General features: G+C 48.8%; 1 protein-coding gene across 1 annotated transcript in view; it reads right to left on the reverse strand.

Moving 5' to 3' along the window:
• GPAT4 (glycerol-3-phosphate acyltransferase 4) overlaps positions 1–25,558 on the reverse strand; it is a 284,422-nt gene that overhangs the window by 170,073 nt on the left and 88,791 nt on the right. The window contains exon 2 of the mRNA XM_086943600.1: positions 841–1,688. Coding sequence (XP_086799726.1) covers positions 841–1,005 — 165 coding nt within the window. The 5' untranslated portion in view covers positions 1,006–1,688. The remainder of the gene's footprint in view (positions 1–840; positions 1,689–25,558) is intronic.

The raw sequence follows: 25,558 nt of genomic DNA on the forward strand, positions 1-25,558 counted from the left end.
CGCAGACCCAGGGGGGTCTCCAGAACGCAGGTTAGCCTTTCATCATTTGAGTATTTGATGAAGGCTTGTTCCTGTATTTGTGTTTTGTTTTGTGGTTTAAGTCATCGAATCTGCTTAGGCAGGAGTCTCCAGATTCCAACAACTTCTTCTCAGATTTCCAATAATGATTCAGTGGGGGGAGGGGGCGGGGGTCACCGGATCCCATTAATGATTAAGTGGGGTCCGCAGAAGTAAAAGGTGAAGAACCACTGGTCTAGACAAAGACCGTATCGAAACATTGGTTTGACAACATGAAGGCAATGTGACGTTAAGAATGTCTGCATGCTGACACGTCCTTCAACACTTATGCCCACCCCTTCAAGAACATCAGGGCCTCACATGTCAAAGAGACAGTGCGTGGTTGACTTCAATAAAGGGTATTTGTCTGCACCGAGGAAGACCGTGCATGACTGGAAAGAGACATGCTAGCAACTAAGCAGGGGGGAGCTGAGGTTTTTCCGAGCATCTACAGTTACATCAACAAGCTGTGAAATCAATCCTCGAATTCAGTAGGACTGCATGACACGGAACAAATAATCTTCCACAAGCCTCTCGTCCTCAGTCAACTCCTGGCAGAGGAACATTCACCTTTAACACTGAAACACCATATCTCCTCCCCTGGCCAATCAGAACACAGCATTCCTCACACGCCCCTATCCCTCCCCTCCCATGTGGCCGGTGTTCCTCGGGACTGGCAGTGTACGAAAAAGAGGACATGTTTGTATTTTATGCACAGGAAAATCATTGAACAAAACGGACCAAGTATCGGTTTCAAAAATAAGGAGCGAAAAAGACACTTACCCGGAAGATCTTGAGCAATGATTTCATGTAAATTATGCGGATGCCAAAGGAAACGCCAAAGATGGCGGGCACGATGATGAAGACCAGCAGGAGGGTGAACCAGAGGGTGAGGGAAATGCCCAGCAAGTTACAGAGCAGGCTATCGAAGGGCAGCAGGAGGTACATGGCGAGATGTGCCTCAACGTGGGCGTCCCCCAAAGTCAACCACAGAAGTTCAGCACGTTACATCCATGTGGAATGCATGCTGTCTTTTGAAGGCAACGGGATCCCTGCGACCCCCATGCCAAGTACTTCAGCAATGGTCAGAAGAGGGCGAGGCCAGCCCCCTCCAAGCACGCGCTCAGTGCTGGAACTTTCTTGATCCAGTCAGCGGCGATCTAACCTGCACTCCAGTCAGTGGGAGCCTCGAGACGGGGGAGATGGGGGTTCCACGTTGGTGTGGAGGATCCGTGGGCGACGAAAGTAAACTCCAGCTATGCTCAGAGGGTATCTGCGCCACTGTTAGCCTTCTAGCAAGAGTGACCCCCAGTGGGCACTAGTTCAAAGACCTGCCGGTTATGAGAGGCACTGGCGAACTGAGGGATGGAGAGTTAGGAAACAGTGAGAGCAGCATCCGTGCCCAGCGCAGCACCGACAGCTGAATATTACACATCAGCATAAAGTCCAGAGCTTCTCTTCCCGGGCATGTGTAAAGCAGGAGCCGTCCCCCGGGAGTCCCCCTCGCATGGCGCTGCCTCACTGCTGCTGCCGCCGGGGAGCTCAGGTCGGCTGTTCGCTGTCCATAGCACCTGCAGACGATGGACTTGCTGGATTCTCCGCCCCTGGCACACGCCGCGGCTCTACCTCAGCTGGAAACAAGAAAAACAATAACAGAGAAATTAAATCTGTGCCAGCGGGCTGGAGGAATGCGAGAGGCGTGGCACTGCGCCAGCTCGCCAGGGTGGGGGAATTTCCACCCCAGGAGTACCTGCGGGGCCATTTTAAAGACATCCGGGAGGCAAACATGAGCACCTCCTCCCAGACGGGCACCGCACTGTGCAGGCCGGTGTGGAGCATCCCTTCTCATCATACAAAGGAACAAGACTGGAGCGCTCAGCCTCAATCAAACCCTTCCCCTCCTCCCCGCCGCCACACACAAAGCACAACCGAGTAAGAGCAACACCACAACGGAACAGTTCGAAGGAGCAAAGACTACAGGTGTAGGGCAGTGGTTCTTAACATTTTGACATCTGTGGACAGCCACTTAATCATGACTGGAATTTGGGAACCCGCGTTGAATCATTACTGGAAACTAGGGACTCCCACTGATTCATTCATTAATGCAAGCCATGGACAGCGGCTTCAGCACTTTCAATTATTTGAACCTCAAATACATAAATGAAATACTTTATTTAATTTACAAATATAAAACAATCAACATTTTCATATTTTATGGGAAGGTGCTGGCTTACTATATACTTACTTAAGTGAAGCACCTTGCACTAATCCAGACAACCCTTATGGTAAGTTTAGTGGTCTTAGACAACCTTTGAAAGCTCTCTGTGGAAGCTGTGGAGACCAGGCTTCAGGCTTAGTCTAGAAGAAATGTTAAGCAGCTTGCTTTACCAGATCATATAGTGTAGGTTAAACAAACAAGCATTGGTATAGCCAATGGGTGTTGCCTTTGGGACCTTATACGCGTGTATAAAGGGGGGTCGGAAGGGGATGAAGCGACCTCAGGGGGGGTCGAGAGGGGGGTGAAGCGACCCGGGGAGATGGGGGGGGGGATGAAGCGACCCGGTGAGACTGGGGGCGGGAGGGGATGAAGCAACCGAGGAGGGCGGGCGAGAGGGGATGAAGGACCCGGGGAGAGGGGGGGGGGGGGGGGGGGAGGGGGAGGGGATGAAGCAATCCGGGGATAGGGGGCAGGAGGAGTTGAAGCGACCCGGGGAGAGGGGGCAGTAGGGGATGAAGCGACCCGGGGAGAGGGGGGCAGTAGGGGATGAAGCGACCCGGGGAGAGGGGGCAGGCGGGGATTAAGCAACCCAGGGAGAGGGGGGCAGTAGGGGATGAAGCGACCCGGGGGGAGTGGGGCAGTAGGGGATGAAGCGACCAAGGGAGAGGGGGGCAGTAGGGGATGAAGCGACCAGGGGAAAGGGGGCAGGAGGGGATGAAGCGACCCGGGGAGAGTGGGGCAGTAGGGGATGAAGCGACCAGGGGAGAGGGGGGCAGTAGGGGATGAAGCGACCAGGGGAAAGGGGGGCAGGAGGAGATTAAGCGACCTGGGGAGAGGGGGGGCAGGAGGGGATGAAGCGACCCGGGGAAGAGGATGAAGCCACACGGGGAGAGAGGGTGGGAGGGCATGAAGCCACACAGGGAGGGAGGGAGGGTGGGAGAGGATGAAGCCACACGGGGAGGGAGAGGATGAAGCCACATGGGGAGTGAGGGTGGGAGGGGATGAAGCCACACGTGGAGAGAGGGCGGGAGGTGATGAAGCCACACAGGGAGGTGATGAAGAGACACGGGGAGGGCGGGAGGGGATGAAGCGAAACAAGGATGGGGTCGGAGGGGTAAAGTGGCACTGGGAGGGGGAAGACGCAAAAACGGGGAGGGGGAAGACATAAAACGGGGAAGGGGGGAAGACGTAAAACGGGGAGGGGAAAGACGTAAAACGGGGAGGGGAAAGACGTAAAACGGGGAGGGGAAAGACGTAAAACGGGGAGGGGAAAGACGTAAAACGGGGAGGGGAAAGACGCAAAACGGGGAGGGGAAAGACGCAAACCGGGGAGGGGAAAGACGCAAACCGGGGAGGGGAAAGACGCAAACCGGGGAGGGGAAAGACGCAAACCGGGGAGGGGAAAGACGCAAACCGAGGAGGGGAAAGACGCAAACCGGGGAGGGGAAAGACGCAAACCGGGGAGGGGGAAGACGCAAACCGGGGAGGGGGAAGACGCAAAACGGGGAGGGGGAAGACGCAAAACGGGGAGGGGGAAGACGTAAAACGGGGAGGGGGAAGACGCAAACCGGGGAGGGGGAAGACGCAAACCGGGGAGGGGGAAGACGCAAACCGGGGAGGGGGAAGGACGCAAACCGGGGAGGGGGAAGGACGCAAACCGGGGAGGGGGAAGACGCAAACCGGGGAGGGGGAAGACGCAAACCGGGGAGGGGGAAGACGCAAAACGGGGAGGGGGAAGACGCAAACCGGGGAGGGGAAAGACGCAAAACGGGGAGGGGGAAGACGCAAAACGGGGAGGGGGAAGACGTAAAACGGGGAGGGGGAAGACGTAAAACGGGGAGGGGGAAGACGCAAACCGGGGAGGGGGAAGACGCAAACCGGGGAGGGGGAAGACGCAAAACGGGGAGGGGGAAGGGGAGGGGAAAGACGTAAAACGGGGAGGGGAAAGACGCAAACCGGGGAGGGGAAAGACGCAAACCGGGGAGGGGAAAGACGCAAACCGGGGAGGGGAAAGACGCAAAACGGGGAGGGGAAAGACGCAAAACGGGGAGGGGAAAGACGCAAACCGGGGAGGGGAAAGACGCAAAACGGGGAGGGGGAAGACGCAAAACGGGGAGGGGGAAGACGTAAAACGGGGAGGGGGAAGACGTAAAACGGGGAGGGGGAAGACGCAAACCGGGGAGGGGGAAGACGCAAACCGGGGAGGGGGAAGACGCAAACCGGGGAGGGGGAAGACGCAAAACGGGGAGGGGGAAGACGCAAACCGGGGAGGGGGAAGACGCAAACCGGGGAGGGGGAAGACGCAAACCGGGGAGGGGAAAGACGCAAACCGGGGAGGGGAAAGACGTAAAACGGGGAGGGGGAAGACGCAAACCGGGGAGGGGGAAGACGCAAACCGGGGAGGGGGAAGACGCAAACCGGGGAGGGGGAAGACGCAAACCGGGGAGGGGGAAGACGCAAACCGGGGAGGGGGAAGACGCAAACCGGGGAGGGGGAAGACGCAAACCGGGGAGGGGGAAGACACAAACCGGGGAGGGGGAAGACACAAACCGGGGAGGGGGAAGACACAAACCGGGGCGTGGAAGACACAAACTGGGGAGGGGAAGACTCAACTGGGGAGGGGAAGACACAACTGGGGAGGGGAAGACACAACTGGGGAGGGGAAGACACAACTGGGGAGGGGAAGACACAACTGGGTAGGGGAAGACACAACTGGGGAGGGGAAGACACAAACCGGGGAGGGATATGGGAGCGGAAGAAGCAACTGGAAGAAGCAACACAGGGAAGGTAGCAAGCAACACAGACAGGACTAGGGGGATAGGAGGGGAAGAAGCATAAAATAAATTGTACTTCAACTACAGCACCAGCAGCAGAAGGCGCCTAATCCATAAGAAGCAATCAGTTCTTGGTCCATGCTCCAGCCTAAACAAGAGAAGTGAAACCGGCTTACACTGTCCAAGTCGTAGTTGGGCAGCACTGTGTGGTTGAGGTCGTATGGGGGCGGTCTGTATGGGTCATGTGTCAGACTTCGGGGGCTGGTCGGGGAGGGAGGCGTGGAGCAGCTTGTGTGCCTGTTGGGGTGGTTGTTGAGGAGTGGAAATTTGGGGTCCCGTGGATATCACCTGTTGATCCAAATACCGGAGTCAAGCTCAAAGGGAGAAATATGTGCTTATAGCGAAGACAGTTATCTGCTGTATGGCGTTAAAACTGGTCCTATCTTCATGCCCTTAACATTAATGCCAAAAACATGGATTCATTTTGAAGGAGAAAGGGGAGAGAAGGAGAAAAAAAAGAGAAAGGGGTGAGAAGAAGAAAGGGATAAGAAGGAGGAAGGGGAAAAGGAGAAAAGGGTGAGAAGAAGGACAAAGAGGGAGAAAGGTGGGAGAAGGAGAAAGGTAGGAGAAAGGAGGGATAAGGGGAGAGGGAAGAAGGAGGGGAGAAGGGGAGAGAAGAAGGAGGGGGAGAAAAGGGGAGAGAAGGAGAAGGGGTAGAAGGATGAGGAGAAAAGGAGAAGGGGTAGAAGGATGAGGAGAAAGACAGAAAGAGGAGAAGGAGAATTGAGGGGACAAGGAAAAGGGTGAGGGGGAAAAGGAGAAAGGGAGAGAAGGAGAAAGAAAGGGGAGAAGGACAAAGACCGAAAGGGAGAAAGAAAGGAGGGAGGAGGGAGGGGCAGAAGAAGAAGAAAAGGGGGAAGGAGAAAGAAAAGGGAGAGAAGGAGAAACAATAGAAAGAATAAGGGAGAGAAGGAAAAGAGGAAAGAATAAAACCCACGAATGGTAAGAAATGGACAGGCTTCAAACCCCTTGAAGAACACAATAAGTCTTGCAAGCAAATGCGCAGATGCAGACAAAATCCAAAAAATGCTATAGAACCCCAAGAATTGTGGTGGTTCATAAAGAAGTTAGCTGCAGTAACTCTGTAAGTATACTCACGTAGTAAAATTCAATTCCATATTTTAAAAGTATTCTTAGGGACCAGTTTCTGCAATTAATTAATGCACACACTGCACCTTAGAGACATTTGATCTAGTCTGGATCACTTTGTTTCCTCCGTAATATTGTTTAATTATATTGTCCTACTTTCTGCATGTATGTTTTACCATCAATCACTATCAATTAGGCCTGGGAAAATGTTTGAAATACGCCAGCGTGATTAGTGTAATTTCACGTTACACTTGTTCAATGAAGTTCTTGAAATTAGGTCATCATCCCACGCTGTGCAATTATGTGCAATTGCGGTAAAAATCTACAATTAAAAAGCAATTTGCAGTAAAGATTTACTGCACCCACGAGGGAAAAACAGAACGCAAAGGTTTTTTTTTAAACAGTGCTTTCGTTTAAATGCGTACTCAGGTCAAAAACGGATGTGAGGATGCATTTTATGCAAAAATGTAGCGCAAAATGATAGATATACATTATTCGTAATGATACTTTATTTTGCAAAAGCAAATTACGCACAATTCGCACACACCTACTGCTGGATTGGTTTCTCGGTTGACCTTGATAGCATTCCGGCACTCTGGACTAAGCCATCTCAAAATAAAGTTAGACACAAATTAAAATACAGGGATATACAAGAATAGTCACCAGTCGTCACAGCATAAATTCTTCTGGGTTTGTAGAATGTAATATGCATTATTGCCATTGCTGAGGGAGACGGCAGGCCATTACTCACTAAAAATAAATGATAAAGGCACATTATAAATACTCTATAGAATGAAATGAAGCTAAAGTGTGCAGAGGAACAGTTCTGGAAATATAAAATGAAAGATTAGCGTTTGGGAGTAGGGGCTGCATAGCAGAGAATGCATTGCTCTGCAGACAGAGAATGCTAAACTCTCAAGACACTGCTTTAAAGACAGGGTGTATATTTATGGGGTATTTTTATAGCACAAACCCATCCTACCTAATAGGCAGAGTAGCGTTGTACAATGAGAAAGATAACCATACAGCCAACGAGGAATAAGAGAGGTAGCTGGATTCTGGGAGCAGAAGTGTACTGTTAACTGCATTGTTATGTAGTGTTCTGTAAAAAGGTACATCTTCAACTCTTTCCTAAACTGGAACAGCACGAAGATGGTGCTGATGGATACACGGCTGTTCCAGATCCAGTGTGCATAGCTGGAAAAAGGCCTACTGCTTTGTTTTTTTCATTTTTTTACACTTTTTCATGTCCAGCTAGACGGTGTACCGGCTGCAGGTGTGCCAAGAGCCACCAGCAATGGTGAATGGTCTGCCAAATAAGCAGGGATGCGGACATTCCGGCATTGCAAAATATGCTGCCCTTTGTGAAGGTGGCATGGGCTGGCAAGAGGAGCTAATGGAGTTTCATTAAGATGTAAGCAATATGGTTATACTTCTTCAGGCACTGGGTGACATGCTGCAGAATGCATGATAAGCTTGGGCGCCATGGGTGGGCAGTGTGGAGTCTGGGAGGCCATGAAGCAGGAGCAGATCTGAAGTCACTACCTGTAAGAAACCGTTTCACGTTAGAGGAGAGAGAGAGAGAGACAGTACCAAGTTGTGAATTTTTTGGCAATGTGTTCTTGGAAGGTGAGGTCGGTTCCCAGAGAGAATTCAAGTGACCTGGCATTCTGTGAAAGTAAGGGTTCAAAGCAGTTTGAAAGAAACGTTTTCACTTCAGAAGAGAGAGGTGGTACATGCTCTTCTTTTTTTTTGGGCAATGTGTTTTTATCAGGGGGCAATTGGTGTCCAGAGTAAATCCAAGTGACTTAAGGCATACAGTGAAAATTGGGGTTTGAAGCGGTCAAGGTTCACATCACCGAGACAGGTTTGTAATAATCCTGCTTGTTCTAAGCCAATAGCAGGAATTCTGTCTCGGTGCAGGTGATCTTAAGGCAGGTGCTGGATATCCAGGTCTCGAGGAGGTGCAGGCAGTGTTTGACGTTTTCGATGTCTTTAACGGAGGAGTCTTTCAAGTAGAGCTGTGTATCATTAGAATACTGGCAAATTTTGATGCAGTTATCTGCGAGTAGAGTCCTAAGGGGTCCCATATAGATGCTGAAGATGACCTGGGAGACACCACAGGTGATAGTGATTGTTTGGGATCAGGCGGTGCCTATATGAACACAGATGCAGCTCAGAGAATAAAAGGCACTGCTTACAGGTGGTTAAAGTAACGGATTAAATGGTTTAGAGTAAGCAAAGAGTCAGAGCCGGTAAGAAAGATACTTATTGACTAAAAGGAAGCAGAGCGTACATTGATTTAGGGAGTAGAGAATGCTAGCGCACAGTAGGAAATATAGGATTTTATAGTATCAGAGAGAGAGAGAATACAGCCTGCCCATTCTATGGGAACAGCAGAAGTTCCAAAAGAATAAACTGCTCTAGCAAATGAAAGCAGAAAGAACAAAGATTAAAATCCTATGAGACACAGATTGTTTAAAAATAGCAATAAATACAAAAATTAAAATGAGGACTCAAGAAACTTCAAGAAGATAATGCGCAGAAGATTAGGGTGCTAGAGAATGTTGTAGAAATAGCTGTGTAAAAAATAAATGACTGAGGTCATAAAGCAGAAAATAAGTGGCATTATGAACAGGAGGCAGGATAGTGCAGAACCTCAACTGCAAAGATCTCTATTTCACCATACATCAAAGTAGACGAGACATTGACGACATTGTCGGCTGGATCCGGGCCCTCTCCCACCTTCATGGACACATTCTCTTACACCGATGTGAGGCTTGCCCTCGGGCGGGTGGGGAGGGTTGCCGGGTGGAAGCTTGGGGGGTCATTTGCACTACTCCTTTGCCGACTTGTCATATGTTTGATGTCACAAAATTTAATAAAAATGATTTAAACTGAAAGTAGACGAGACTATAGGATGTAAAAATGAACTGAAGCACCGGCAAGGCCTATTAAATATTAAAGCAGAGCAGAGAAAAAGGGGCTCTCGGGACAGAGAAAAGACTAGGTAGAATGTAGGACTATCCTTTCCATGAGAAGTTACAACACAAAAATAAACTTGTACACTTTATAAACTAAAGCAGTTTGGCACTGTAAGGAGGTCGATATCAGCAGTAAACAGTAGCGTCTGGGAAATTGGAACAATTAGCTTAGTAGAGAATAACTGCTGTGTTATCTCTAGAAGTTGGAGGAACTATAGGTCTCCAAGTAATGGGCCTTAGAGATAAGTAGAGAATACAAGCATTAGCAAAGCCAATAGATCTCGGCAATCTGAGAGCCAATAGCGTTGTTATTGACAATGTCTTCAAGCCATGTGTTACGGAGTGGATGCATGTAGCGTGGTGTGGCATTATGTAGGTTGGATGGGAGTAGTTTGTTGTGGAGTTGTGTTGAGTGAGTTATGTATAGTGGAATTAAATGGCATGTGTGCTGTGGAAATATGTGGATAATAATTATGTGGTAATGTGTAATGGAATTATGGTGAGTGGTATTGTGTGCCATAGAGTGTAATTATATGGAGTGGTAATGTGTGCTGTGGAATGGCATGTAGTGGACTGGAATTATGTGGTGGCATGTTGAATTTTGTGGCAGGATGTGGAATTCTGTGGTGTGGATTTGATGTATGTTGTATGTATTGGAATTGTGTTGTGGAGGGAAGGTATGTGTTTTTTATGGAATTACGTGGTGTGAATGGAAATGTGTAGAGTTGAATTGTGTAGCGTGGAACTGTGTGGCATTGAGTGATATTATGTTGAGGGGAATTATGTGGCATGGTGTGAAACGTATTTATGTGGATTTATGAGTGGTGTATTTATGGTGTATTGAGTGGAGTGTAATTATGTGGAGTTGAAAAACATTTTAAAAGGCCATAACTCCCATAAAATGGACCATCAGTGTCTAAATCTTGAGCGCTTGTTTCAGAAATTCTTTGCTATAGCTATTTTTTTATTATTAGTGGAGCATTATTTAAACTTCCAATACACACTTTTATACCATTTTGCAGAATGGTTGCTGCACAAGGACTGCACCTGCCTTCTTCAATCTTTTGTGACACCGCCCTGTAAAGGGGAAGAATGCTGAGCTGTACCAGTGGAGACTGATGTAACGCTAAAGCTGAGACCTAAAAACAGGATGCCATCTTTTACTTATATTTCGCGGTGACGGATTTGGGGAAGAAATGGTGTGCCTAGCACCAAGATGAAGGAACTTCAGAAAGCATCAAGACAAGGATGGGTTTTAAGGGGTGAAAGAATTCATGTATAATTTGCACATATTTACACCCGGCAAGCAATGACAAGAATAAATGCAACAGTGGGAAGAGGATAAATGGTCAGGAAGAGGTTAAAGCAGAGGTGTGTCACTGCTGCCATTACGAAAAGGGTTCTGCTCTTGTCCACAAGAGTGTACACATTGCTATATTTGTAAAAAAAAAAAAAAAAGTTTTAAAAGTGCTGGTTCTCTCGTCAGGAGGCCATTGCAGCTTGCACCATACAGTGCCCCTGCTATAATGTCAATGACAGTAACAACACACCTACTATCACACTCCTACAAGTGTGACTATGCCAGCCCCTCAAAGCTATAAGAATAACTTGGGTGGCAGATAATAGTAATTTGTAATGTTTATTGAATTGATAGCTGTTGTCCTCACCTCTAAATTAGCTAGACATCGCCACCTTGTGGCAGACCGCCACAAGTGCCGCTGTTGACAATTAAGTGCCGGTGCCGAGCACCAGAAACCACAGGCTCTAATTAAGCACTTGGGGCCATATGGCCACAGTTGAACAACTTTTCTCTAAAAAAATCTAAAACGCCACTTCGTTTGCCCTCGGAAGGGGTGAACAGTTAATCTGATTTAAGCAGGAGTCAGAGAACCTCAATATTCTTAACCTCATGTACGCTATTGTTATTCTGCTCGTATGCTGAGATTTTAAAAAACCCATGTAACATGACGAGCTGGGCTCGTCATCAGCGTGCGAGGAGGCTACACCATGACGAGCCCAGCTCGTCAGGAGCGTGGAAGGGGTTAAGGTCCACACCATGTGCTGCTGTCCCCACAGTAAGCTGGTCAGTATTTCGGAATCCAAGAAGTTGATAACTGTGTAAACAATAGTCTTATGAATCTGGTATTAACGTTTGCTATTTTAGAAGGCACTGTCTGCACAGACAGCAATAGAGCTCTATCAGAAACTCTGCCCTTACCCATTACACACTTCAAGTGGTATGATCAGCCGATGTGGGAAGACCAACCCTGCCTTGGGCTGGAATGCATGCCACAGCTGCACAATCACTAGGGGTGGTTTAACACCAGGCAGAAAGCCAGAACTCAGTTTCAGGTATGGTTTTACGAGAGTCAGTGAAATCATTAGAGATTTGGGTTGGCACAACTGGCGCTCACGTACCGCACTCTTTCGGAGTCAGCACAACATCCTGTGATCTTGGGCAAATCACTTCATCTCCCTGTTCTTACAAAAACAAATGTATCCTTGTGTAAAGTAACTGGCACTCACATAAAGTGCTCTAATATATTCCGCTGGTGTCCGAGCTATAAAAAAAAACAGCATTAAGAACAAAAAAACAAACATTTGCAATGCAATAGGTCTCACATTACTGATAATTTGATGTATTGGTGTTGCAAATAATGCAACACCAATAGCTCATGCTTTCATTAATGCGAGACATAGTACATTGCAAATCCTTGCATAGTGAGCCAGGAACCAGCATTGTATGTCACAGTGCAGTACCGCAAACTGCTACTAGGGGTCCCTAGTTAGCAAGGCACCAGCACTACATGTCTCTGTGCAGTACCGCAAGCTGCTTCTAGAGTTCCCTAGTGAGCAAGGCATCAGCACTGCATGTCTCAGTGCAGTACCGCAATCTGCTCCTAGAGGTCTCTAGTGAGCAAGGCACCAGCACTGCATGTCTCGGTGCAATACAGCAAGCTGCTCCTAGAGGTCCTTAGTGAGAAAGGTACCAGCACTGGGGACCGCTTTTGATCACATATGGCACTGCACCATGCAGAAGATATGGTAAATCCACCCTACCCATAATGCATTGCATGCAAGACAGTACTACGAGTGCATTCAGCGCCGGGAAACCTTAGGGTAGCTGTTGCGCTCTACAAAAATAAATATAATAATAATAATAATAATAATTCAAATAGCTATGTCAATATATACAATTAGTAGCTTTGAAATGTGGCAAAAGATGATTACATTAATTTCGCATTAGGTTATACTCTGTATGGAGCTGATGAAGGGAAATTTATAGATGGTCTCATAAATGTGAGATGTTCTAGTGAGCGAAGTAACCACTGCCAGCCAGCTTAGGACCAAGTGTGTGCCTTGCCTGAAGCCTTTTAAGAAAATAGTGCCTTGAGGCTGTAATTAAAACCTAAGGAGTAACAACACATTGAACAGGGGGTGTCTTCATGGGAGGTTACAAGAAGAGACAAGGCAATATTAAGGAGGGACTACTAAGTCTATTGACCAATGAAAAGCCACCATTTACAAAGGACAGGAGCCAATTAAAAAGATGGGCGGAAAGTGGGAGGAGCTTTATGCACATATCCTGAATACAGCATGTCTCGAAAAGACAGCGCAAGCGCTGCCTAGGCAAGACCTAAAAAGAGAGAGGACGTAGCGAGTGCACTGAAAACATGAGCACTGTGTGGCGAGCTCCAAGACACATAAAACAAGCATTTGCAATGCAATAGGTTGCGCATTTGCGAGAGTGTGAGCTATTAGCATTCTAAATGACAATGCTTTTTATTACGTGTTGGTTTTTAAAAACATAAATAAAGGCATTGTCATTTACATTGCCAATAGCTTAGACTCAAGCAAATGCAAGACCTATTGCATTGCAGATGCTTGTTGGCAGGTGGGCAGAGTACTGGGGGGGATGGGGGGAGTTGTGTCCACTCGGCACCGCGTCCTGTCCTGCCAGCTCGGGTGAAAGGGGGCGGGGGAGGTGAGGTGGTCCTTGGAGCCCGATGTCCTCCCTCGTACAAGCTTGCTGAAGAAAAGCAGTGACTTCAACAAGCGGTTCTTACCTTTTCTTTCTTCCCCTTCATTTGTTCCGCTGTGAAATGGATTAAACAAAGAAAGAAACACTTTTGTTAAAATTCTTCATCTGCCATTTTTGTTCCGAACTGCAGCCTCAGGACGGAAGGGGTAAATAAATGAAAAAAAAACGGCTCTAAATATGGGAAAATAACTAAATAAAGCAAAACAGTGGCCGCAAATTGACCAGATTGGTTTCACTCACACGCGACACATTAGTGCCACTTTACCGAGTGGGCAAGTTGAAGCGCTACTTTAGTTTTATCCTCTTTCCTGAAACAACAGTTTTCCCTTGCTTCTGCCTTTCGTCTTCCAAGCTTGACACATTAAGGGGATGCAGGACATTTGTCCGAAATGTCGAAGACAAAACTTCTCATTTTCAAACCGCGCATCTCTCGAGCGAAACTATTCTTAACCAATTACTCAGTTCAGTGGGTTAAAGAACCAGCGCCAGAGATCTTCAACACAGGTCACAGGTTCGAATCTCAAGAAATCAGTCTTCCACCCTTAAGACATTCAAAAAAATGAGTACCACTAAGGTAGATAATATTAAGATATATTATTCAAAGCATTAGTAAACGATATGTTTGTGTCGTCACTGGTAGTTGTTTAAAAGCATATCGGTAAGTAGCCCTGTGTCACTTTTGTTAGGTCTCGGCTAGCGTAGGCTGTGCACATGCATAGTGTCGCTGGCGAGAATTAATGACTGAGTAGCGAGGGTAAACCCCATCCCTCTTCTCCATTGGCTGGCCTCCTAAACGGAGGCCAGCCATAGGAGAAGAGGTCTCAGTTACGTCATTCTCTCGCTGTAAGCCCGTCCTTTTCGGATTGGGGGCGTGTTTTTTTCGTTTCTTTCTCTCCTCTTTCCATTGGCTGGAATGTAAACAACAAGTCAAAAACACGCCTGTTGTTTACATTCCAGACAATGGAGAAGAGGGGAGAAAAAACACGCCCCCCCAGTCTGAAAAGGACGGGGCTTAGAGAAACTTCCATCTGTGCCTGCTACCTCGCTGTAACCCATGCCCACTTGTAATTTTCTCCTCATGTAACATTACTGTTCCTATTGTGAAGCGCTCTGACATCAGTTCGGGTAAAGTCCGTGCTATATATAAACGCATAACATTTATGTCGCTATCCGTGCAAGTGAAGCGATGTGCTTTTTCAATTATATGTTACCAGCTTGCAAACGTGAATTTACTTTTATGTCTGTGGGGCACATAAACGTTCTGTTTTTATGTTCAATTTGCAAACTGCTAACGAGGGTAGACGCGCTACATTCCTACATAATTTCTTGTTGCCGTCAAAACATAAAGGGCCTGATTCCGTAACTGAGGTAACGCTGTTTGGACGGCAGTGGTCTGAGATTAGATCGAAAGTGACTTTAATAAAATCACTCTCTGCCTAAGAGTCCCATTCCATCAACGCTGTGTGGACGGCAGTGGTCTGAGGTTAGATCGAAAGTGACTATCACTCTCGGCCTACGAGTCCCATTCCATCAACGCTGTGTGGAGGGCAGTGGTCTGAGGTTAGATAAAAAGTGACTAATAAAAATCACTTTCTGCCTACAAGTCCTATTCCATCAGACCTGTGTCTGCTGATGGCTGTGAGTGGGAGGGGTCAGTCTTCGCTGAGATTGGCCTTGACAAGATGGGCTGTCTCACCGCCGCCTCGGCCCCCAATGACTCGCGAGGATCCGTGTCCGCCTCCCTCAGTGACTCTACTGATGCAGCAGGGGATCTGTGAGGGCCATGGCGGAGGGGTAAGATGGAAGATGACTGGCATTGAATATGTGTTATGTTATAATGCTACCACACTGATAGGCACTAGATTGTCACTCTCTGGACATTGTTTACAAGTCCGGGAGCCCAGTCTGAAAAGGACGGGGCTTAGAGATGGCGAGCGCTTGTTGTAGCTGAAGCACTTCAGTGTGTGCATCATCTTTAGAGAAGAAGTGCGTTGTAAGGAATATGCTACTTACCAGTATGCATCTGTTCTTGGCATGTAGGGCTGCTGACATTCATATCTGTACATAGATCGCCGCCTAGTGTTGGGTCCGGATGATTGCACATTGTTGTCCTGGAAGAGTCTTCGAAGTATCACAAGATAGGTGGCTCCTCCCCTGGACTACAGTGCGCATGGGTATCGACTCCATCCTCAGATTGTTTTTAGCCATTGTGACCAAGATGGAGTGAAACTAAGTGAATGATGACCATGCTAGAAGTATATGTGAATTCTGCAGCTGCTACAGGCGCCGGGGAGGAGGGCGGGCGATATGAATGTCAGCAGCCCTACATGCCAAGAACAGATGCATACTGGTAAGTAGCATATTCGGTTCGAGGCATGTGGGCTGCTGAATTCATATCTGTGCATAGAATACATAGCAGTCCCTCTATTAGCGGCGGCCGCCTGTGCCAGCTGCAGCAGTTTGGAAAAGTGTTTTTAGAACAGCCTGCTCTACAGCTGCCTGCTGTTTGGAGTGCACATCAACACAATAATGCTTTGTAAATGTGTGTGTGGTAGACCATGTGGCTGCTCTACATATGTCTTCCAAAGGAATATTTCCAAGGAAAGCCATGGAGGCCCCCAACTTTCTGATGGAGTGGGCCCTTGGTGGAATGGTGAGATTACGTTTGGCTTTCAGATAGCAGATCTGAATACATTTAACGATCCACCTAGCTATACCAGCTTTGGAAATGGGGTTACCTTTGTGTTGTGGCGCAAAGGCAACAAAGAGTTGTTTAGTTTTCCTAAAATCCTTGGTCCTATCGATGTAATACATCAGTGCCCTTTTGACGTCAAGGGTGTGGAGCATTCGCACCGCCAATGACTCAGGATTTTGGAAGAACACAGGTAATTCAATAGATTGGTTAATATGGAATTGAGATACTACTTTAGGAAGGAATTTAGGGTTAGTGCGAAGCACCACCCTGTTAGAATGAATATGAATAAATGGCTCTTGGATAGTTAGTGCCTGGAGCTCACTAACTCGTCGCAGCGATGTAATCGCTATAAGGAAAGCTACTTTCCATGTCAAGAATTGAATCTCGCAGGAATGCAGTGGTTCAAAGGGGGGACCCATCAGCCTGGTGAGGACCACATTGAGGTTCCACTCCGGAGCTGGCGGAGTCCGCGGAGGAATGACTCGCTTGAGCCCTTCAAGAAAGGCTTTAATGGCAGGCACCCTGAAAAGGGAGAGGAGCTGCCTGTTTTGGAGATAAGCAGCCATTGCAGATAGATGTATGCGAATGGAAGCATAGGCCAAATTACATTTTTACAGATGGAAAAGATAACAAATGATGTTCTGAATAGATGCTGGGCGGTGGAACTATCTATGCCGCGTTTATCGATCTGAAGTCGGCCTTCGACTTGGTGCCAAGGGCCAAACGTTGGTCTGTTTTTAGAGACCTGGGATTGCCAATAGAATTATTAGATCTGATTGTCAGATTACACAAGGGCAATTTTGCAAGGGTTAGGTGGGGAGGCCAAGGACAGGTGACGGACTGCTTCCCCGTAACACGGGGCTTCCGTCAGGGGTGCGTATTGGCGCCCACGCTCTTTCTATTGTTCATCGATCAAGTGGTTACGTTTTTTGCTAGTACCCCCACTGATGCACCCACTCTGGGGGGGACCAGGTTTCCTATGCTCATCTTCGCTGATGACACATTACTCCTCTCTAAGACCCGTAGCGGTTTACAGTCAGCACTGGACCGCTTTGAGGAGTTCTGTCGCATCAATGATCTTAAGATAAATGTGAGCAAAACGAAATTTATGGTGCTCTCTAAGAGCAATCCCCCAAGGAGTGCAGTGACTATGAATAGAGAGAGTTAGGAAAAAGTCAATGTTATGACCTATTTGGGAGTAACCTTGGACTATCGTCTCCGTTGGAAAGCGCAGGTGGACACATTACATTTAAAATGTGCGCGTCTCACGGGTTGTCTCCTACAGGAGCAAAAAAGGTCCCTTACTAAACGAGTTAAACCTGCAATTCGGTTCTATACCACCAAGGTTAACGCTGCAATTTTGTACGGGGCAGATCTTTGGGGACATATGGACTTCTCTACCCTGGTGAAAACGCAGTGCAAGTTCATGCGGAAACTTGTAGGTCTACCCAAATCCTCTCCATCTAAACCATTTTGTCTGGATATGGGTTGTAACCCAATAAACGAAATGGCAAGGTACAGACTGGTGGCTTTTTGGAGACGTATTTGGACCTCTCCTGACCTTAGCCTTTTTGCTAATGAGCTTGCAGAAGTCAGATCAATTTGGGCGTCCGGTGGTATTCCATGGCTGCGTGCAGTAAAATCGATCCTGGTTGAAATGGGCCTTGAACAGTTGTGGGTTTCGCCGGGATCTAATATTTTTCCATCAAAACAGGAGTACAAGGCACTTTATTGGGCCTCTGTTCGTCAAGCTTTGGTCACTGCTTCTGGCTCCGCTAGTTTAACAGGAAGGTTCCTGACTCACAAGTTGGATCCCTTCCTAGAGAACTATTGGGACATTATCACTAGGCCACTTGACAAGAAACTTTACCACCAGTTTCGTGTGGGATCCTTGCCCTTGAATTCGTTCACTAAAAACTGGTCTAATGGAGTGAGTGAATATTGCCCTTGGTGCCCGGGAAACAAGGAGTGTGTGGGTCATCTTCCTTTTGCCTATTCAATTTATCAAGCGCCTCGAAGTAAATGGATAAAACCCCTTTGCCAGCGACTTAAATACAAAGGGTGTGCTGAGGCTATTTGGGCACTTAGAACTAACACCTCTGATGTGATTGTTGTGAGTGTATCCAAATTCTTGGGGTGGGCATGGGTGATGAGAACGAGAAGTAAGCAGAAATGATTAAGATCCTGTCTCTTTTTTAATTCCAACGTTTTTAATTCTAACCTTTTTAATCTTTTTAATTTTTAGGTCAGGTTTGTCTTTGTATTGTCAGGCTGTTTAATTGTAAATTTAAAATAATGTTATATTCTATATGTATGAATTTCATGAAATTCGAATTTGTATATAGTAATTGAAACTATAATTGTGTCTGCTGTAATACCAACTCTTTATAATAATCTGTATGTCCAAAACTTCACGTTTAAAAAAAAAATGTCTTTTATGATTTTATTATCGAAATAAAGACTTTAAAACCTGAACCTGAAACCTGAATGGATGCATCTAGCTGGTTAATGTTGTGGTTTGCACAGTAAATGACAAACCGCTTCCACTTCGCCGCATAGCATGCTCTTGTGGTGGGCTTTCTCGCCTCCCGGATGATGTCCATGCAGTCAGGAGGCAAGTTTAGGTAGCCAAACTCTAAGACCTCAGGAGCCAGATCGCCAGGTTGAGCTGTTGCGGATCTGGATGCTGAATGTCGCCGTGGCTCTGCGTCAGAAGGCTGGGTGTGAGGCGTAGCCTTTGATGCGGTACCACGGACAGTTCTAGAAATGTGGTGTACCATGGATGGCGAGCCCATGTTGGAGCAACCAGGATGAGAGTCATCGAGTGCTGCCTGAGCTTGCGTGCCATCAGCAGTATCAGAGGTGCTGGGGGAAAAGCGTACGCAAATCTGCCTGACCAGTTCATCCATATCGCATTGCCCTGCGACCGTGAGTGTGGAAACCTGGCGGCGAAGCTTTGGCATTTTGCGTTCTCCCTTGTGGCGAATAGGTCTATCTCTGGATGACCCCACTTTTGGAAGTACGGGCGGAGTACTGATGGATGTATCTCCCACTTGTGCATCTGGTGGCTGCACCTGCTGAGCAGGTCCGCCATCTGATTGTCCTTGCCCGGGAGGTGTTCTGCCATGAGGAATATGTTCCTTTGAATGGCCCACTTCCACATGCTCTGAGCCAGATGAGACAGCTGCGGAGAGTGGGTACCTCCCTGCTTCTGAATGTAGTACATGGCCGTCATGTTGTCCGTCCGGATCAACACGACCTTGTTGCACAGATGTACTTTGAAAGCTTTTAGTGCCATGAAGATTGCCATCAGTTCCAGAACATTGATGTGCATCTTCCGTTGCTGTTGCGTCCATAGTCCCTGCACAGTGTAAAGGAGTACATGAGCTCCCCATCCCTGGAGAAAAGTGTCCGTTGTCAGGATGATCTGTGGCACAGGCTCTTGGAACGGTCGTCCCTTGCAAAGGTTTCGTGGATTCCACCAATGCAGAGAGTTGTATGCCCGACCGCTCACCAATACTAGGTCTTTCAACTGTCCGTGAGCCTGAGTCCACTGACGTGCTAAGCACTCCTGAAGCGGACGCATATGTAGTCTCGCGTGCGGGACTATGGAGATGCAGGAGGCCATCACGCCTTTCAACTGCATGAACACCTTGCTGGAAGCGAGTGTTGAGGTCTGAACCTTTGTATCAGCGATTGAATGCTGCTGACCCTCACTGAATTCGGCTGCGCTGTGGCTGCCAGAGTGTTTATTGTCGCACCCAGATACTGTCGGATGTGGGCGTGCTGGAGGTGGGATTTTGGGTAATTTAGTGAGAATCCCAGATCGTGCAGGAGGTGAATGGTGTGGGACACGTGGGCGGCACACTGCTGGGCTGACTTCGCCTGGATGAGCCAGTCGTCCAGATAAGGGTAGACATGGATGTTCTGTCTCCTTAGGTGCGCCGCCACTGTCGCTAGGCACTTTGTGAACACCCTGGGTGCCGTGGTGACTCCGAAAGGCAAAACCTTGAACTGGTAGTGCTGGTTTTGTATGGTGAACCGGAGGTACTTCCTGTGTGATGGGTGCAGTGGAATGTGAAAGTACGCATCATTTAGGTCTAAAGTTGCGAGAAAATCCCCCTGACTGAGCAACGGGAGCACTTGCTGCAGGGTCAGCATATGGAAGTGCTCTGACAGGATGTACTGGTTGAGGGGCCTGAGGTCCAGGATGGGCCTGAGGGACCCGTCCTTCTTTGGTATTAAGAAGTACAGGGAGTAGATCCCTGTGCCTCTTTCCTGCACAGGCACAAGCTCTATTTCTCCTTTTTGCAGCATGACGGTGACCTCCTGCTGCAATAAGTGCAAATGCTCGGCAGACATAGGACGGTGTCTTGGGGGTATGTTGGGTGGAGTGGATATTAACTCCAGACAATAACCGTATTGTATAAGTTTTCTGACCCACCTGTCTGTGGTGATGGTTCTCCAGACTGGCAGGAACTGCTGGAGTCTCCCCCCGACCGGTGTTGCGTGGTCGGGGGGCAGTGACAAGGCGTCACTGTTTGTTGGTGGCAGAGGATCTGGAGTTGTTGTTTCCACGACCTCTGCCCTTGGCGCTGTTACCACGATATCCACCTCGACTTTTGTTGGTGTACGTGGACTGAGTGTTGCCCTTGTAGTACTGCGTGGTTTGTGAGAGCTGGCCTCTGGAAACGCCTCTAGTGCTTGAGCGACGAAAAGACCCACCCCGAAACTGCTGGGACTGCAAGGCACCCATGGATTTAGCAGTTTCAGTGTCCTTTTTAATTTTTTCTAAGGTGGTGTCAACCTCCGGCCAAACAGGTGATCTGGATTCACTGTTTGATTAAGGATGGTGGTTTGTATTTCAGGCTTAAATCCAGAGATTCTCAGCCAGGCATGTCGTCGCAGCATAACACTAGTGTTGACAGCCCTGGCTGCGGTGTCAGCTGCGTCCAGAGCGCACTTAATCGAAGCATTAGAGATCAGCTTCCCTTCCTGAATAAGCATTTCAGCTGCCTCCTTGTATTCATCAGGCAGGTGCTGCAACAGGGTCTCCAGCGTGTCATAGTGTGCCCTGTCATACCTCGCCAGAAGCGCTTGGCTATTTGAAATGCGCCAGATGCTACCCTCTTTCCTGATGCCTCGAAGACCTTAGATTCCTTGTCTGGGGGAGGAGCATCACCCGTAGTCTGAGAATTAGCCCTCTTCCGGGCATTCGAGACGACAAGGGAGTCCAGAGGACACTGTCCTCTGATGTAGGTAGGATCAGTAGGCGCCGAATTATACTTCTTCTCGATCCTAGGGTTTATCACCCTCGCCCTGGTAGGCTCCTTGAAGATCTCACCAGCATGTTTTAAGACACCTTTCAGTATAGGCAGAGTCTTAACAGTTCTCTCTGAGACTGAGAAAATATCAAAAAGGAAATCGACATCAACAGGGTCAGCATGGAGCTGGACGTTGTGATTGTTAGCTGCCCGTTCAATGAGGGCATTGAAAGCTGCAGAGTCTTCTGTAGGAAACTTCTTCGCAGAATATAGTTGAGGGTCTTGTCCTGAATGAGGATCACCTGGGTCAGCACTAGCGGCCCAGGGTTCATTGGTATCCTCAGGGTCTGTATAGACAGGATAGCTGTACTCATCCTCATCATCGCCCTCCCCAGGGTCCACATCAGAGTAAGTGGGCGAAATATTATGAGTTTGGGGAGAAAGTGGTTCCACCAAGACAGGAGTGGAAGCAGAGTCCTTCTTTTTCTTTAGAGGGATCTTGTATGACTCCATGGGACGTTCTGGGGCAATTTTCCGCTTGTGGAGGGAAAGCCTGCCCGTTTCGGCATCAATGAAGTGTTCTTGTTGCCCCTCCACTGCAGGGCGTCGAGGCTGTGGGATGGGGACCACCGTCGACGACTTCGGTGCCGAGGAAACCTTCTCGGGGGCGCTAGCGACCGTCTTAGGAGCGAAAGCCTTCGGCGCCGTCTTCGGCGGCAACGTAAAAAGAATGTGCGTGGACGCCTTATGAGGTTTCTCAACCGGCTTTGGAAGCGTAGGATCCTTCGGTCCGACCGATAAGGTCTTGTCCCTGATGCGCTGTAGGGAGTCCGTCACCTTCTTGGTGAAAGCGGCGGATGGGCGCGCCTGTTCGACGGAATCCTTAGAGGCCTCACCAGGAGTAGACTCTCGGGGTGCGCCGCCCTTGGACCTGTCCTGTTGACGCGGAGTCTCGAGAACCTTCGGGTCACTCAGTCCTTTCTTCGGGTCACCGAGAGCTTTCTTCGGGTCGCCGAGTCCTTTGCTGGTGTCGACCGTCTTCGGCGCCGACGCACTCGGCTCGACCACCTTGACTTTAGTCTTTGGCGCGGCAGACTTCGTCTCGACGCCCTTGACTTGAGCATTCGGCTCGACAACACCCTTCTGCTTCATCGGCGCTGAGGGCTCCGAGGCCTTGGATCCGACCAAAGCGATGCGCACTTTCGGTTTCGAGGACGGCACCTGCGCAGTTTCTTGTGTCGAGACCGTAGGTTTCACTTTCGGTTTCGATTTGCCAGTGTGTGGCTCAGCAGCAATGTCCATGGCCGAGCCCGAAGGCGGGGCCGTAGAACCCATTGTAAGATCTTGGGTAAGGCCTAATGGCGATCCCTCGACCTGAGCCTTAATTGGCACGGCCCCAGTGCCAGGTTGAGGAAGCTCTTCGTCCGAGCTATCCTCCATGGCTCCGAGGGCCCCGTCGTCGTCTCCTACCTCCTCAACGACTTCTTCAGCTTCGAACATTTCGGCATCCGCGTCGTAGTCGCAGTCGACGTCCGACGCGGGGTTCGACTCACTGATGTCCCTGGCCGATTCTTCCTCGACATCCCCTGCATCGAAGATGTCCACAGGCGCCGGTGCAGCATGCTGGGCCTCCTGGCGCGCAGCTCGTCGAAGCTTAAGCGTCTTCTTGGACCTGAAGCGGGAACAAGCCATACACTTGGCTTCATCATGGTCCGGCGACAGACACTTGTTGCACACCGGGGGGGCGTCGATGTGGGGATAGTTCGAGTTGCAGACGGGACATCGTTTAAATGGACTACGGTCCATGATGAACTGTCTGAAGGGTCTGAAGCGTCGACTGGGCCTTCCGCGTCGAAAGCACGCGGGTGTAGGGAATCCGGCTCGGGACCAAGCTGGAAACTAAGACCGAACGCAAGACTTTACCGACGATTAGACTAAATACCTTTTGGTCTTAAGAAAGTTTTTTATCGATTCCGACAAGAGGAAACCCAAAGACATCCGAACCCTATGGCGGAAAAAAACAATCTGAGGATGGAGTCGATGCCCATGCGCACTGTAGTCTAGGGCATAATATATTTTTTATTGTATTATAGTAATGTTCTTTGATGCACACATGCAAGGATTATGGAAATAATTGAATACAGATGTTGAAGATTAGCAGCCTCTAATCACATTCGATGCTAACTCTGGACTGACTAGGGCCCCCACCCTGTCTTTAACCATCTCACCGCTTCTAAGCACATGCAGTGCAATGAAGGATTTCTCTATCTGGTGAACCTACTCAAAGTACCCAGCATGCACCGCGCCATGGCCTGCCTTCAGGGAAGGAGCCTCTTTCACACTGACGATAGGAACTCTGGACCACGAAAACAATTACAAAATTATTCAAACGTGCTGCAAGCCTCACTATTTTAAATGAAGATATACATAACCAGACATTTTCAACCACAGTGCGTAAATGTTCTCCTACTGCCTCGCCCGCGCTAGGTTTATGAGAGATGCGCAGGATAGTGGCTGATTCAATTCTATAAGTGGCAAAAAAGCATTACAGAGGCGCGACGCTAACAGCCCGGAGAACGGGGCTCCTCCTGCAGGACACGAAGCAGTGCCCCTTCCTTCAATGGCTGCATGGAAACCAGGCTCTAGGAGGGGAGCGTGTGGGATGGGGGTATAGGAGGAGGTACTTTACGAATAAAGCAATGAGGCGGATAGAGAGAAGGGGGAGGGGCGGCGAGGAGACTAACAGGGAGGAACAGCATACCGCACACTGTAGATTGTTGAGAGGGGGGCACTGCCGCCGGGCAGTTTATTTATTTTATGCGTTTTTATATAGCGCTGACTTTTCCTGAAGGTGTCAGAGGGCTTCACAAAAAGCAGTGGCACAGTGTGAGAGAAGGGAAGGGACCAGTTTGCCTCTTTTATTAATGTACAGCTCTCTAAGGAGAACAGGGGGCGTTTTCAGCAACAATAGACTAGAAGAGGCATCCTTGAGGTAAACAAATTCTTCCAAAGTCAATTTGGCGGAAATCAATCAATCAATCAATCAATCAATCAAAGCATTTATATAGCGCACTACTCACCCAGAGGGTCTCAAGGCGCTAGGGGAGGGGGGTCCGCTACTGCTCGAACAGCCAGGTCTTGAGTTGCTTCCTGAAGGCGAGGTGGTCCTGGGTCAGGCGGAGGTGGGTCGGGAGGGAGTTCCAAGTCTTGGCGGCGAGGTAGAAGGACCGTCCCCCTGTGGTGACTCTTCGGATGCGGGGGACGGCGGCGAGGGCGTGGCCGGTCGATCGAAGCTGGCGTTTGGGAGCGTAGAAGTTGAGGCGGCTGTTGAGGTATCCTGGGCCTTGGTTGTGTAGGGCTTTGTGTGCCTGGGTGAGGAGACGGAAGGTGATTCTCTTGTTGACCAGGAGCCAGTGCAGGTCTCTCAGGTGTCCGGAGATGTGGCTGCGACGGGGGATGTGAGTAGACCGAGCCCAAGAAGGGGTACAGGGACTTCGCAGGTGACGTTATGAAACACCGGGATCGGCGGTCAAAGCAAAGTATTCACCCTTTGCCGCCAATAGAAACGCAATTGTTGTGTTTGAGGCTATAGATTCAACTGACATGCAGTACTTTTGTGTGGATGCAAGAAATGTAAAGTTAAAACCATTATTACAATTATTATTGCAGCATTCCATATTATTCTGCAGTATATTTAATGCCTTTCCTGTAAATAAAAAGAGAAACAGAGCGTTTTATAACATGCACATTACAGCAGCGGGTGGCTCGGAAGGCTGTGCTGCACACAGACAGCACCCACTATGAACCGCAGATGTCTAGAAGGTTCACTCGAAGGAGATATCGGCATGTCCGTGTCTGATCAAAAAGCAGGAAAATGCAGACAGATGACTGATGCCAAGGAGGTATGTTATCTCCGCTGGGCCGCTGCTCCCCTGCTGTCCCCCACCAGTATCGCCAGGAAGGGGGCAAGGGTGACTGCAGTCTGACTGGGCAAGTACATTTTAAGGATTCGGGGGGCCCTGGGACAAACATATTTTGGAGGCCTTATTCGGAACAGCTTTGAATTTATGACTCTTCAGTTCTTTCATGCCCTCTTTGGTCAGGTCACTGACAGTGCACAGCAAACTCAATACCCTTGACATATCATCTTTTTAAATTTTTGACCACAAAGGTGATTCCTATCGTCTAACTATAAAGAGGCCAAAATGAGGGCGGGGTGTGGGGGGTTTGGGTGGACGTGAGGGATGGCCCGCCGTATGTATTACTAGTGCTCTCCCTGCTGTGCTACACACACCCATCTGCGCACATTACTAGTGGGCTCCCCTATATGCTTGTGGTGAAGTCCCGCCTGTCCCAGATGTGCTGCTCAGTGGCG

This window comes from Lissotriton vulgaris, chromosome 11, assembly GCF_964263255.1.
Source record: "Lissotriton vulgaris chromosome 11, aLisVul1.2, whole genome shotgun sequence".
NCBI classification, from domain to species: Eukaryota; Metazoa; Chordata; class Amphibia; order Caudata; family Salamandridae; genus Lissotriton; species Lissotriton vulgaris.